The following is a 16,637-nucleotide window of genomic DNA, read 5'->3' as shown; positions in this document are numbered from 1 at the left end:
TTTCATGTTTCTTCTGAGGCTTGTTTTACGATGTTGTCAGTATCCAGACTATATAGCGTAAAAGATGTGAAACTGCAAAGATTTGGAAGGAAGCAATCATGGCCTCATGGAGGTATTTTCTCTACACTTGCCTTGAGGGGCGTAAGGAAAGCATAAAAACCTCAATTAGGATAGCAAGTGCCCCAGCTGAGACTCAATCTAAGGACCTTCTGAATACAAGCTACCACCATGTAGTGAAGGCAATCAATGCTGCAAACAAAATAAATTGTGCCTGGAGGCGGAACAACCATTAACACCCACAACTGTCAATAAATCATGTCAACATGAGACATACAAACCGTGTCTTGTGGAAGCCGGTACCCCTCCTGCTCAACACCTATCTTCGAGCCTTTAACTCCCATCCTCTTGATAAGACGCACCAAACCATCGCGGACACAGTGGTTCAACTGGCGCCGGACTTCATCTGAATGAACAATTGATGTGATACAATGAGTGAGTGCACACCATAAAGATGAATGGGGGGTGTGGGGGTACACTTCCTTAATCTCAGCGTTAGATGGAGCTGGGTAGTCAACTTCATGTTCCAGCCACTTTACCCATGGGGAAACAGTCTTCAGTATTCACAAGGCAGAAGCCTGGGTGTGTCCCAAAGCTTGGCCGGACACCGTGCAGGAAAAGATAAATCTCTTGCCCCCTGCCAATTCCTTGGTCATAAAGTCCAGGGGGCAGTCACTATACTAACTGAGCTATCCTGGATCAATTTGAATAGACAGTAATCTTATTAATTTTTTATGTGGATAGTGGAATTCTCCTCCCATAACAATAATTATAACAACTTGAAATGTAAAATCCTGAAAAATCATTAGATGTCCATTCTTGATTATTTTAATTTTTGGATTGTATCATGAAATTAAGGATCAACTGTAAATCAACAGCAATTAAGAATTTGGAAGCTGACAGTCAGGAAATAATGAAAGACGCAATGGCCAGTTTACCAGCCACTGAAAGGTTCACGTTTTAAACGCAGTTCCAATTTTGTACTGCTAAGGCATTTGCTTCGTATCATGCATGTCAAGGAAAATAAATTTTAAATGTATGAATGCAACGTATTTTACTAGTTCGTGTGACTAAGATGAAACTGGCCATGACAGATCTCACTGGCCACTCCTATATCATATTCTACATACTTACCTTCTTTGGCCCCATGCACACGGGACATGTACCGTGTTATTCTGGTCACATTAGGTATCTGCCGCTGACTGCGTATTACTTTAATAGCATCCCAGAGATGCTGTGTGATCTGAGGGCAAGCAACTCTGCGGCGAGACATGGCTGAGAAGAGGCTGAAAAATGGATAAAAACTATTACCAAGCACTTGAACCCACATCAGAACATGAGACAATAAGGCACCACTAATAAACCCTATACTGGTATGCTAGCAGTGGTACCAGTGTCACTTCTAGCTTACAAGTGAACAAAATGGCTGCCATCTTTGTACTGATGGCATGAAAGTACAAAGTTTATATAGCACACTGTTCATAATAAATGTCTGAAAATCTGAATTAATTTCATAACTTGGTCGATTTCAACAATACTTTTAACTCAACAATATAAAAATTCATTAAGCTTAAAACCCAAAGCCTCCAAAATAGTCTACTTCGATTTATAACTATACTGCAAGCTTTTGCTCATGCTTATGTATAGCATGCTTTGTGTTACTTTATAGCGTACGTTTATCTCACTGCGAAGCTAAGATTGTTTAAACTGAAGACAAAGACGGTACTGATGGTCCTGGCACAAAAAGATTCTTCAAACAAGGCAGATAACAAGTACATAATTATTTAGTCACGTCACCTCTAACAAAGAGGTTAATAACAGACTTGTTGAAAAGACACCAACATAGTTTTGAAACCAACAACACAAGCACTGTACCATCTGCAACACCTGTTCAGTGCTGATAACTTGTCACCAAAAAGGCCAGTGTCTCCTTATTTTTGTGCAACACCAAAGGAAATAATGACCAGAGCCATGTGTGCTGAACTTAGCTGTTCCATAAACCTACTTTGACAACTGTATCCTAGCCTCTAGTCAACATATAATGAATTCATTTATGTTGACAATAATATTTACTTAGGTCATGTTTATGACTGTGAACAGACTGACACTGACCAGACTGCTGTAGTGGTAACAATCTTGACTTGCATTCTTGCTCAGTTTGAATTTCAGATGGGACACTGATATTCTTACTGAGGTTTATGGGGTTTTCCTCAGTCGCTTCAGGCATATTCCAGATCAGTACCTACATTAGACCACAAATGCTTCCTTTGGAATCCTTTCCAGTTCATCACTGATCAATCATCATACAATTCAGCACTAAATCTGTATGTTGAAGTGTCACATTCACAAAAAGAAAATAAACAAACAGACAGTGCAGTACACAGCAGTAGAGAACATGAGGACTCTTCAAAAACCCAATATACAGGGTGTCCCAGGAGGAATGTGCCAAACTTCGGGAGGGTGTTCCTTATGTTAAAGTATGCCGATATAACCCAAAACACCTATGTCCAAAGTTGAACGGTTACAGAGATAATGGCCCGAGAAGTATCAAACTTTGACCGGGGTTACACACTTGTTGATTACAAAATACATATTAAAACTGGCAGGAATATGTGGATTCTGTAATGTTAATAATGTACGTAACATCAAACCAACTTGTGAGTGACGGAAAGCCATAAAATTGAAGTACAAAATACTCGCTCGCCATGTCATAATTGTCCTTAGGTTTCCAAGCAGTATACATAACACATGACTGGCGAGCGATGACGTAACGTGCTGACTGCGCGTTCTGGTATGAGCCAACTACATAAGCACGGCTAGGGAGTATCATCGCACTCAAGGACAAACATAGATAAGGGCTCTCAGCTGAGAGGTACAGCGAGGTACAGTGCTTGGACCTGCCAGAAGACCACACTTTTCTTGGGCCATTATCTCCGTAACCGTTCAACTTTGGACATAGGTGTTTTGGGTTATATCGGCATACTTTAACATAAGGAACACCCTCCCGAAGTTTGGCACATTCCTCCTGGGACACCCTGTATATATTTACAATTCTTACTGTTTCAGACTTTTTCTCAAAAAACTTTAAAATCATAGATTTCTTCTAAATATTTCTAAATATTCCAAATGTTTCAGAAGAATTTACTAATAGCTGCTTACTAACTCAGACTACATGCAGACTTCTGCACAGAAGAAAATTCATTAAGGCACATCTGCCCAGCCTGTTCCCTCCTGCCACTTCGCTGATGAAAAGTGACAGTCAGTAGTGATTACATGTCATTAATTCCTCCCCCCCCCACATGCAAGATAGAGAATCTTGCTCTCTTCTCGATAACAATCACGGAGCAGACTGCTCCATGGCACTGCTCTAGATTCTTATTTCAGAGATGTTCAGTTTGTATTTCAGTCAGGACACTGGCTATCCTTAGTGAGGTTTACCATGGTTTTCCTCAGTCCCTTGAGACAATGAAAGTACCTAATTAGCCCCCACTGCTTCCTTCCAAATCCTTTCCAGTTAACCAATCATATACCATCCTACCATTCAATTCTATATAAACTGAGATACTGACTGCATCATAAATTGAACAACAAACAACCACACATAACAAGACACACAGAACTGCAACATATCATTAAGTAATGTTAAAAGCTATTATGTCTGTGTATAATACAGTCCGTCAATAACGCAAATTGTTCCTTTTTCTTCTACTTATACTTTAATGCAAAATGTTTCAGCCTTACATGGCCATCTAAGGCCATTTGTTGCATTATTGACGGACTATGTAATACAGAGACGTTTTAATATGGCTTGCAACAGGATGCTGAAATAATGAATTACAAATGATATAAGCAATGCTATTCAGTGTGATCTAAAACAAGAAGTATTTATTTTACCACCACCCCTTTACAAGGTTGCTTTAGAATAAATACATCATTAAAGAGGTTCAAGAAAAAAAAAACAGATTGGAACACACCAACTTCTGGTCTATGTTGAAACACTGGTTGAAAACATATACACCATACAGAAAAACATCACATCTCTATTAGACACTACTAAGACTGGTGTACAATAAATGTTCACATTTCATTACAGACTGCTGGACAGTGATAAAACTGCAGCAAGTTCAAATATCTGGGACTGGGAGTAACAGCCAGAATTACTTGAGTGTCTTAAATTTTCTAAAAGGTCGCTACAATTCATTTGAGGGTCTTTCATCTTCCTCTCTCCTAGCTAAAAGCTGAAAGACTGATACATAGAAGCAATTATATAATTTTACCTATTGTTATATATGGCTATAAAATCAGATCTCTAATCATAAGGTGTGAACAGAGACTGAGGCTCCTTGAGAACTGTGTGATAAGGCAAAGAGAGGGGACATAAAACGAGACTGGAGGAAACTACATATTGAGGAACTTCTGAATCCAAAATCTTCATCAAATTTTAAATAAATTATATATATTTTTTTTAATTAGGACAATCGAATCAAAGAGTTATGTGGCATATGGAGAAATGCACACAAAATTTTAATTTAAAAATTGGGATGGAAGCACCACATGGAAGACGCATGTGTAAATGGAAGGATAATATTAATACTGATCTTAAAAGAAACTGGATGTGTCTGGATTGGATTTATCTGGTTCAGGATAGGAACCACTGCAGGCTCTTGTGGATATGTAATGAACCTTCAGACTCCAATAAGGCCAGAGATCTTCTTGGGCAGCTGAGCAATTATTAGTCTCTCACGTAGGGCTCTGATCAACAGAAACCAACAGCAATACAAAAAGCAGAGGTATGCAAAATACAAGCAAAGAGAAGAAGTCTTCTTTGGTTCAGTCACTGAATTTATGAACACTGTTAACATTACACACATCTTAGAACCTATGCACTGATAAAATTCCCAAACCTAAGATTTCAACTGCTCAACATTATGCTGGTATATAGACAGACACCAACTTACCACTTCAAACAAGCAAAACTGAACTGCACACAACTTGACTGTTGCAGTGTGTCTATTATCACTTTCAGAACCAATGTTTGCTTGACATATAACAAATGGCAAAAGTGATACTGAGTTTGTGGAAACACATTTCCACATATCTTCACCTTGATTATACTGCTGACAAGTCGAGGTCATGCATTCACAAAACTTTACAATCTAACAGTTGGAAACGTTCATAGTAGGTCTTTGTGAACCTCACAGATATTAGCTTCAGTTTGTAACTGATATCTCTACAGAGTACATTCAAGGCAGCAAGTACTGGTGTAGCAACACGGCGTCATGCCCTCAATATTGCAACAGTGTTGTTCTCATGCAGTTTCACAGAGAAAATTCAGTATCTCATGCACACTTCTGGTACAGCACTCAAAATGAATGGGTATTTCAGATACTCACTAGAACCATGAAAACAGATGACATGAAGTAACTACATTGATANCGGCAAATTGCAGCCGCGGCGCGCACTTGATTGTACGCACTGTATAATTCATAAATTTTTGATAATATATTCTATTATTATAACCACATGAACAGAACAGACCTATAGGTCTGATTGCAAAAGTACAATTACAATGAGGCATTAAAGAGAAATTTGCACTTATAATGCAATAAAGTTTTGTGTAAGTGAATTAAATGCAACTTAATCAATCACTAAAGAGTACAATCTTCTGGGGCATGAAGCCCAGTGCTCCAGAATACACAGCATCACACACCACAATACAGAACCACTGCCGGGCAAAAATCAACTCTAATGTAACTATTACTAATGGGAAAAATCCCATCCAACTGACCATCAAGTCACACCCACTGAAAAATACTGTTTTATGTTACAATGCTGAATGCAGAATACGAATATTTCATCACATGTGGAATGTCAGGTTAAACTATCCCTTAAACAAAAAAAATCATTACATTAGTGAAGAGCAGTATGCCTGGCTGGACTGTTTATATAATTTTGTGTGCACCTGTGGCTGTGACTCGTACTGTACCAGCTGCCTCAGCCACACTGGTAAGCTGATTCAACTACAGTGTGTTGTTATGCAGTGCAAATATAAGTCAAACACAAAAATCAGAGGCTGTATTAACCTAGCATTATTTTAAGAGACTAATGAAAACCAGGCCAATCACAGTGGCCCAGCAGTCTAAGCCATGAACTGCCTCCGCTTGCTCAAATGCTGTGATCGTGGGTTCAAATCCCACCGAAGGCATGGATGTCTGTGTGCATTTATTCTGTGTTTGTGCTGTTCTGTGTGTAGGTAGATGCCTTGCAATAGGCTGATCCCCGTTCAAGGATTCCTAACAACTGTGTATAAGATCAAGAAACTGAAAGCGGCCAAGGCCCAACAAAGGGCGGTAAAACTATGATGATGATGAGCAGGCAAGAACATTCTCCAAACTGACATCACACCAGGTACCTCTGAAAATAAAAGGCATCTTAACCACTGACCCTAATCTTCTTTTCACTGATCATGTAGAATGTTGAAGGCTCTGTTGTTTCGGCAAACACTGCAGCTGCCTTCTCCAGAACTAATGCCTTTACTTTCTTTTTTTTCCTTTTTTTTGGGGGGGGCGTAAATAAGAGCTGCCAAAACCTCCTAGAATCACTAACCCTGAAGATGCCAAGTGAAATGGCTGCTGAAACACTGAAGAACATTCAACACTGTACACAGTGTATCCCTGAAAGACAAAGTCACACAATAATACAAATACAAAAGTGACAACAAAGTCAAAACTTGAGGAATACTGGGCCTCCACTGTAGTTTGGATTACATGTTACATTGTAGCACTCATCTGAACAATCTTCACTATCATCCAATCGATGGAAGAGAAGCAAATATTTCGTCCAATGGGTAAAAGCTTAAGGTAAAGCTATCCCTGTAACAGTCCATGGAGGCCCATAGGGTTGTGAGACATCAAGGCTCACAGATGGGGGTGAGGTTCTCAGCCTTATGTGTCAGCTGCCCTTTACTCCCCAGGAAGATTCCTGGTACTCATTTCTGTTAGGGGCTGAGCCAACCCCAGGGCCATAGTGCAGCTGGAAAGTTTAGATCAAGTGAAAAATCAAATGACCTCATGGGGAATTAAACCCGCTACAATCTGGCTTGTAGCGTAGTGCCTCAACCAACTTTTGTCTTAGCCAAGCATGTACAGGCCAGGACAGACACAAAAGCCACAACATACACAACAGCTAAAAATTAATACTACTGAATCTGGGGGCCATCAGATGGAGCATAGTAATTATCCACAACAAGTACTATTTAGGTCTTGCGGTCCTAGCACCAGCAGGAGTGAGTCAGACAGTTAGCACACCCCCATCAAACTTCCAGTACAGTTAGAAAACAGGTGTTATCAGCAGCCCACATACTCCTACGCTCCTCATACACACACATTTAGTTCTGCTATACACACGCCCCCTTCCGGGCTCTCTGAAAACTTCAATAACATGTGCAAGGAGAGACACCATGTGGTGTCCTTAGACCAGGCAATTCACATGTAATATGCATAATAAAATAAATGGAGTGAGTAATTTTGGATATTATGATAAGTAATTCTGCAATTAGTATTCTTAGGACAGTGAAGCTGTAGGGTACGATGGGCTAGGCATGAAACTAGGATAGAGACAAGTAATGCATACAGAATTTTGGCTTGGAAAGCTCTTGGTAAATGTCCATCGGAAAAACAGGGGAGATGAAAGAATAATATTAAGATGGATTCTGCAGAAGTTGTGAATAGGAAATGGAAGGAACTGCCTCAGGATTGTTATTGAATAGTTAGCTTTCACATAAGCAGTGCTGACTTTCATGTCCTGCTAAAAGACTGATAGTTATGTATGCTTAACAGAAGACTGTAACAATAATAAAAATAAGGACACCAACACACTAGAACAAAGAGGCAAAACAGTTCACTACAACAGCTTACACTTAGAAGATCTCAGATCACCATCTGGTTTTGTCCTCCCAGCCATATCTTTTAAGGCAAAAAGGGAACATTATTGGTATACTTAATTATATAATTATGTAAAACGCCATGAAGATGCATGGGGGAATGGACGTACAGCTTCACCATTCTTAACCTTTCCACTAAATGGAAGTGAATGTTCAGCTTCATGCCCCTGCTGCTTTACCCCTGAGGATAGACCCCCTGGTATCCTTTAAGCAGGAAGCTGCACGGGCACCAGAGTTATCTAGAAGCAACCGAGAAGAGAAAACCTTTCTACCCCACCAAGAATCGGACCCTAGTCTTCCATCTTTAGACTTGACACTTGCATTTCTAATGACTATCATTTCAACTTCATGTTCGTGGCTTTCCACAGATTCCTTCACAGGTTCTAGCTGAATGTGAAGGTAATACATTATAATCTTGAATAATCATTGACACTAATCCCAATACAAGCTCCTGCCCCAATACAGCTAAAAATACAGACTGTAAAAATGGTACAGAAATGATAATCATTAGCGTCATTCTATCATCTCAAAAATGAACTAAAAATTGCAGAAGTATTGGTCCTGACCTGACAACCACACATAATTGCAGACCACCATGACAAGTGGATGGGGGTAGGCTGATATACAAATGCTGCTTGTTCAGGCAGTTCTCTCCAGGGCAGCACAGTGGCTGCCAGTTTCTGAAACTGACTAGCAGACGTGCTCTGTCAAGTAAGTACTAACCACAATAAAAGCAACAAGCTTCTTTCTTTTCAGTCCACCAGTGAAGACATTCAGGAGGCCCTTAAATTACAATTTTTTTTATGTGCCTCCAATGTGAAACTGTCCAACTCCACTGTTAAAGATGCAAATGTGAAACTGTGAAGCATGAATGAAATAATGGGAAGTCTATTCTGATTTTTCACATGCAGTATGTAGAATATTAATTAAAATGAAGTAAATATTACAGAAATATTTGATAACATTCGCATTAAAGTCACATCTTCTGATGTCCAGCCTTAAAAATCTCCATATTAAAATAAACGAAGTAATTTTGTATGGATGTGAAATTTTAGTCAGAGAGGAGATTCAGGATTTTCGATTTCAGTTTCTCACAGCAGTCATTGTGAAGAGTACTTTCTTCAGGAATGTAACGCTGTGTAGTCAGGTAAAGTGCACCAACATACTGAAGGCACACGGCTGCCTTCAACTTCAGTGCTGAAGAGTAAACCAGCCGAAAGAAGCAAGTTCTTGGAATTCCATCAGACTACATGGAATTACATCCTAGAAAACAGTACTCTATACATGTTTGATTTTCTTGGAAAGATTTGGAGGAACCACAAAATATGGTCTAGTGCTTCAACACAGAGGTACAATGTTAACTTCTTTCAAAACATGCTCTCTTATTCATAGAAACTGTAAGGGTCTCTGCCCAAATATTACACTGATACGCGGTAGTGCAGTTGGTTGAGACACTATGCTACAAGCCAGAAGGTGGCAGGTTCAAATCCTGATGAGGTCATTGAATTTTTTTCAATTGACCTAATCCTTCCAGCTGCACTATGGCCCTGGGATCAACTCAGCCTCTAACAGAAATGAGTGCCAGGAATATTCTTGGGGGTAAAGGGCGGCCGGTGCATAAGGCTGACAACCTTACCGCCATCTATGAGCCCAGTGTCCAGAAAATGTGGGAACCTCAACATCTCACAACTCTATGGGCCTCCATGGCCTGTTATAGGGATACATTTACTTACTTTTACACATCATCAAATTCAAGAATACATTTTGCACATTTTGCCAATATGAGACCACAATAAGAAATCACACTTAAAATATTACACATACACTTTACACACATGGTCTGTACATCAAAAAACCAAAATGTAATTTAATGGCTGAAATCAGAATCCTGATTTCCTGTCACCTGCAGTAATATTTGCCTCAGTTAAAGTCAGTTTCAGTAATATGAAGATTAATATATTTTTAATTTCAGAGCAACAGCAATGCTGTATGGCCCATTGTGCTGGTTTCTGGGTACTCTACTCCTCGCTGGAGGCGCAATGGCAAGCCTGTACCTTGTATGGCTTCAAGTCCGTCGCGGGGTAACTGGCTTCTCGCTGCTTGCAACATCAGATGCTCTCGCTACTGTAGCAATATCCATTACATTTCTTCTTAAAGCATCTGACAATCATGAAGACGCACGAAGAATTGCTATGGTTGGTATTCATAATTATATTTATCACAACACTGTCAACCTTCCAAATGAGATGGTTCCCCACATGTACATCTCATGTGGTGATAGGGCCTGCATATTTAACACCACCAATACCCAAACCTGACCACAGGATCCATGCCTGGGTTCTGTTTGGGTCACGTCTTCACAAACTATTTCTTAGGTCCATTTTAATGATATCCTTCTGTGTCTTCCTTGGCCTTATGGGTGGCCACTTTTCAAGATGTCTCCCTACCCACCCTGTATACACCTTTTGTTTCTCATATTTGTGCTTTATGTGCAGCTCCCTATAACCGAAATTTAAAATCCCACAGTTTAAATCAGAATAATCAACATTCATTAACTGCTGGGATTCACCTGAACGTCTTGAAAACATCATCTCACAGTTGTCACTCACAGAACATTGCAGAACCTGTAAGAGAGGTTGTGTCTGCCTGTCTACCTGTCTGCCTATCCTTATGTCCTCATATTCCTAACTCAGGAATCAGTGTACCTGTATCAGTCTGGATACCAATTTTAAATGAGGCTACAACTTTCCAACTGAAAACAAAAAATGTGAAATGATCCAACAAACATTCTGAGGCATCAGTTCATATTCATATCAAACAGAACCTGCCTACAGGGCAATACTGATGCTTGGAATTTAATTCCGTGTAAAGGTCCTTGTAAGTTTGTGAAATACTGAGCCAATCCTGAATTATATATTCTGTGTAAAGAACACTTATCATCATGTGACTGGCATAGACTTGTTTTATCTGATCTATTACAAGATTATGAAGCAAGTACAAATGACAATTCTCTCCACAGAATCAATTTAAAATTATGCATATATTTCTTCATAAGTGATCAAAGTTTTCTGTATTAAGCCACGCTTCCTAATTCTTGATCAGAAATACATCAGTCAAAGTCTATCTTTAAACATTTATCAAAAGTTTACTCTTCTTTTGCTATACATTCCCATTAAGTTATCTTATGCTCTTATAAGTGGACGATGCATATCCTTGTTAACGAACACATCATCAATTATTTTAAACATGTAAGAACTATTGCTGCTTCTCAGGGTAATTTCTCTGAACACTGAAGTGTGAATTTTCATATTTATTTTTCATCACACAGGCTCCATTCATGTTAGTATACTTAATTTTCATTACAAACCTTCTGTTCAAAATGACAACATGTGTATATAAGAACTGTGAATGGTTACATTTGCTTTCATGACTTATTTTATGATCCTGTCAGCATCCAGACTATATAGCGTCGAATTGTATGAACTGTACAGGATCTAGAACGAGGGAGTAAAGTAAAAAGTAAGTAAAGGTATCCCTGTAACAGGCCTTGGAGGCCCATAGGGTTGTGAGATGTTGAGTTTCCCATATTTTCTAGACAACTGGTTCATAGATGGCAGCGAGGTTGTCAGCCCTACAGTCCAGCCACCCTTTAACCCCAAGAATATTCCAAGAATATTCCTGGTACTCATTTCTGTTAAAGACTGAGTCAACCTCAGGTCCATAGTGCGGCTGGAAGGATTAGGTAAATTTAAAAAATCCAATGACCTCATCAGGATTCAATCCCGTGACCTTCCAGCTTGTAGCATAGTGCCTCAATCAAATACGCGACCACGTGCCCCCTAGGATGAGGGACTCCTAGTCTAAATAAGGTATACCCTGACATTTGCCCAGAGGGACTGTGGAATACCATAAGCAATGTCAGTCAGGAATCCTGGCCAAGACTTGGACCAAGCACCCCTTCAATACGAGTCAAGAGCTTTACTGCTATGCACTTCATTCAGTAAATGGTATTCCCCACTTCCTAATGTACAACTTTTGCATGTATCCTTTCCAGTAAATGAAAGGTGACCTGAAAAGTAATAATTATAATCAGTATGAGAATATAATATGGTATTTCCCTCTTTCCAGGCTACCGGCCAATGCAATGCAAGAGACCTTGTCCTGGTGTCAGCACTATTTCTGGCTCCGTTCATCAACACTTTTGTATCAATGGTGGCCCATTCAGCAGAGAGCTCACAAACTGTAGAGATGGCACCTAACGCACCTCACGGACGGAGAGTCGGAATGAGTCCCAGACTAGCTTCCAGCATTGCCGCACAGTGGCTGATTCCAACAGTTTCAGCCCTCTCACTGCTCTCAGCCAATGTTCAGCACTCTCACTCTCACCTAGACAGGTCTGACTCCGAAACATGTCTACCAAGCATGATCCTCATGTCCGTCGAGACGACAGGACAATGTGTACAGGATGATATCTCTAGCTACATAACATCAATTATGAACAACCCCAATTATTCTGTCGTGCATAATAAGGTAGCTATTAACAAGTACAAAAACGGGGCACTCGATAACACAGCTGAAATCAGCAATGAGACATCAGTCATTATAGACAAAATATATAACATTGTACTGGGATCACTGACATCATTAAATCAATCAGAAGTGAGAAAGAATTATAATTTTCCTCCCTTTTCCACTGCTTCAATGTCAAGATACCATAGGTCGGTCGATGAGAACACAACATTTCGACAGTTCAGGAATATGCAAGAGAAGTCTGCAGACAACAATCACTATGACAGACAGGATGACCCATCTTATTATGGCACATTAAACGAAGATGACGGAAACAGGGATGAAGTAACTTTTGACTACCCCAATTACGAAGCATCAGATGCTGGAGTTTCTAATGCACCAGCACAAACATTGCATCATGATCTCAGCATCAATGAAGAAGACACAAACAAGCCAGTCAGCACCTCCCCGCCGCCTACACATGAGCAGCAAGATCAACAATTCCAAGAGAAGGTAGACTTTGCTGATACTGTCGTGAGTTCCTCTCCTTCCCCAGCATCCCCGCAAACAGGAAGTACTTCACAAAGCACGTTAACAGAAAATGTGGAGGACATTAGAGCACCATCAGTTATGGAAGAAAGCATCATGTCTGTTACAGATGGTCTAGAATCCAGTAATTCTTCATTGCTCCCTACTAAGGGAACTGAAGCTACTTCACAAACATCAACAGCAAGTGACGAACTGTCCACTACAAGCAGTGAGCTCACATTTCAACAGGGGATCATGGAAGCAGCTGCTACATCGTCAACCACAGAGCCCTCTACTGAAACACAGATTATAATACAACCAGAAGGAAGCCTAGGACAGAGCCAGCCTGATACAGTAAATCTGTGTGTAGTAAAGTGTCATTTCTCCAGCTCTTTTCTTAAGAAGTATCTTTTCATTCTACTATTTCTGTGCTATTTCATTCCTGTTCTAGCCTCTGTGGTGATGTGTGCTGTCACAGACAAAAATCTGACCATGATCCAGTCACTTCAAGTTAAACCAAATGAGGTACCATCTACCACAGAAGAACAAAAAGAAGCTACTACTGAGACAACATGCAACAACATGCATCTGCAAAGGATGGTTTCAGCATCAAAAACAATCAAACACTTCATCACAGCCAGTACTCTACTGTGGACACCTACATTTGTAGAAACTCTGCTCCGTGTATGGTTCTGTATAAACACGCCAGAGTGGCTTACTACACTACTCTTTATATTTGGTCAAGCAAACACAATTATACGAAATGCTTTGAATGTGCGGCTGATCAGGAGTCATGCATGCAATGGGACAGTCCAACCACTTCAAGTTGACCAAGGCAAAACAAATAGTAACACTCCTACAAAACTCTTCACCAAGGTAAAAGCAGTCTTTTTACAGTGACATCCCTGTACTAACATATAGTGTGCACACTACAGGGCTTACTTTTGTTACTAACAACTGCTTCAATATACCCAAGACATTCAAAAGATACTTACTTTTTATTGGTTATTTTGTTATTCATGTTGAACTATTTCAAAAGCCTAAATAAATGCTAGTTTCACAAAACGAACTTCCTTCACAGAATGGTCAGATTATTATGGCTCTCAGTAATATTACGGATGAACGTTTATCATTTAAACACTCTCCTGTTGTTTTGAGTTTGTATAGAAGAAACGGCAAGAATAAAGCAATAAATTATGTCACACTTAACCTTGCTCTCGAGACTTCGAACTGTCCCTACTCCTTTCCATTTATAAAAACATCAATGTATTTCACCCATCTGGAAATCTCACATTAAACGAACAAAGAAGAACACGGTTCTTACTCAATCTGAAACAATATTTTAATGTGCACTTGCTTCTCAACAAAAAGCATTTTAAACACTAAAAGAAGCATTTCTTACGTTTCAGTCCTATCCCAACAGATATTCCGAAACTCCGGCTAGAAACAAAGTACATTGATACACAACGCACTCAGATCAACTAAAGAAAAAGAAATTACAACCTAATTCTTCCCGATCTTCATCTCGTAGCAAATAACTAACCCCTCTGCATGCACCAGAGACAACATGCCTAAGGCAGGAGCTTCACAACTTCAGATAAGTGACCTCTATGGCCCATCCTCGATCTTCTCGAGTACGTTTTTTGCGCGCCATATTTAATCGATTGCTTTAAAAAGAACAGCAATTTGAGCCCATAATTACGTTTCAGTAATTTTCCGGACACGCTGTTGTCCCATTAAATTTAATGTTCACGGTCACAAACCGTGGTGTGAAGCACGTGAAATGTCGTTAGGGCCTACTCCAAGAACCGGGGTCCTTGAGAAACCAAGAGTCCCTCAAAATCTCAACATATGTAACCTTCAGGTTCGTACACAACAGCCAGCCATTGGACACAGCCTTAAGCAAAATTAATCTCGTCCATATGCTCAGTCTAGTTCTCTCAGATATATTTTAACATCCTTCCAGTTACATCAGGAACAGAAACATCTCTTCCTTTTTGGTTTTCCAACTAAAATAATTTGTTACCTGTACACTTCCCATACCTCACAAGCATGCTGCATGCCTTATTCATAATTTCTTCCTGATTCAATTCATTCATAATTAATATTTGGCAAAGAACATATATGTAGTCCATCATCATACCGTTGTCTTCAGATTCATTTTATGTCTTCTAAGATAGAAATATTCCCCTAGTAACCTGTTCTCAAACACTAAATCTAGACACAAGTCTTTGGACAGGAGAAGACGAAGCTCAACACAAAATAGGCCACCAATGCCACGGTAATTTTTGACCTTTAATCATCCTATGTTACATGTCGCTATATAATTCCATAAAAATCTCATTACAAAAATCCTTGTGGCCCCGAACCACGTACCTTTTCTTTACAAGGCCTGTGCCTTTCTTCTAGACCACCAAAACATCTATCCTACAGCTTTCTGCGATCGTCCTTATAATATAAGACTTGGTTTATAGCTGCAGAAAAAATCTTATTTATTTATTCACTTTTCAATTTCTATTGATAAAAGACCGTGGTCTCGAACCCCATACCTTCCCAATACTTCGCCAATGTCTTACCCACGTACCACCAGATCTGTACAAATTTGTTACCTTCACCTTTCTCATATAGTACAACTTGCTTCCTACATGCACAAATTTCTTAATTTTTTTCTCACAAAAATAGCCATGTATTCGAACCACATATCACCTAAACCATACACCAGTGCCTTACCAAAGGACCGCCATGGTTATGACAACTATTCGCCTTCGTCTTCCACTGTGGCAGCTCGTGGCTCAAATAGATGGTGGGGCTAATATGAGACAGTGATACATTCTTGTGTTGTTATATTATAATAATAATAACAACAACAACAATAATTCAATTCAATTCAATTCAATTCTTTATTATTAATGTGCCGAGTCAACAGCCGCAGGGCCAATTACAGACACAGCACAGTGCAGAAGAATGAATTACATTCTAGACAAACTTATTAAAAGTCACATACAAATTACAAGAAATAATAATGAATAAAAGTAAAAGTAAACAAACAAATAGCTGATATGGAATGAAACATAAATATTTAATAAAAATACTAACAGTTATACTATATTTAAAATTTGTTTGGGTAGAACATTCCTGGCTCCGAATACGTCAACATCCCTGCAGACAGCATTAGCAGCTGCTGCGCATCTAGCAGAGGGACAATTTTTAAATAAGGAGCAAACATTGAACAATGCAAAATCTCTGATATACCGAGCAGGAACTCGGAGACCAACAATTTCCAGGACAGAAGGGCAGAATTTAGAGCCAAAATAAACTTGAATAAGAAAGAGAGCATCAAGGCGATGTCTCCTAGTACATAAAGTATGTAATTTTAACTCCTCAAGAGCAAGAGAATAATTGTAGTGAACTTTAGGAAAGAAACGTTTAAAACAAAGGGCCGCAAACCTCTGCTGGATGCGTTCCAGCTTGTTGGCATCAGTTGACGTAATCGAATTCCAGACTACGGACGCATATTCAAGCTTAGACCTAACTAACGTAGTGTACAAACTGAACATACAGTCTAGCGAAGAGAAATTGTAGGTAATGTTACGAACTAGAC

At 39.5% G+C, this 16,637-nt stretch overlaps 1 protein-coding gene across 2 annotated transcripts in view; it reads right to left on the bottom strand.

Annotated features, from left to right (window-relative positions):
- LOC111873596 (zinc finger MYND domain-containing protein 11) overlaps positions 1-14,576 on the bottom strand; it is a 28,730-nt gene extending 14,154 nt beyond the window's left edge. The window contains exons 1-3 of one of the 2 annotated variants that reach the window (XM_023868437.2): positions 14,032-14,576; positions 1,192-1,343; positions 339-463 (exon numbers count right to left, since the gene is read on the bottom strand). In XM_023868437.2, the coding sequence (XP_023724205.1) occupies positions 339-463; positions 1,192-1,343; positions 14,032-14,057 (303 nt within the window). In that variant the 5' untranslated portion in view covers positions 14,058-14,576. The remainder of the gene's footprint in view (positions 1-338; positions 464-1,191; positions 1,344-14,031) is intronic. The other variant, XM_023868438.2, reaches the window with a different exon arrangement.
- Between the last annotated feature and the right edge of the window lie 2,061 nt (positions 14,577-16,637).

Source organism: Cryptotermes secundus, unplaced genomic scaffold (assembly GCF_002891405.2).
Source record: "Cryptotermes secundus unplaced genomic scaffold, Csec_1.0 scaffold631, whole genome shotgun sequence".
In the NCBI taxonomy this organism is placed as follows: domain Eukaryota; kingdom Metazoa; phylum Arthropoda; class Insecta; order Blattodea; family Kalotermitidae; genus Cryptotermes; species Cryptotermes secundus.
Note: the sequence above shows the minus strand (reverse complement) of the source record. Positions and strands in the feature narration are given on the sequence as shown.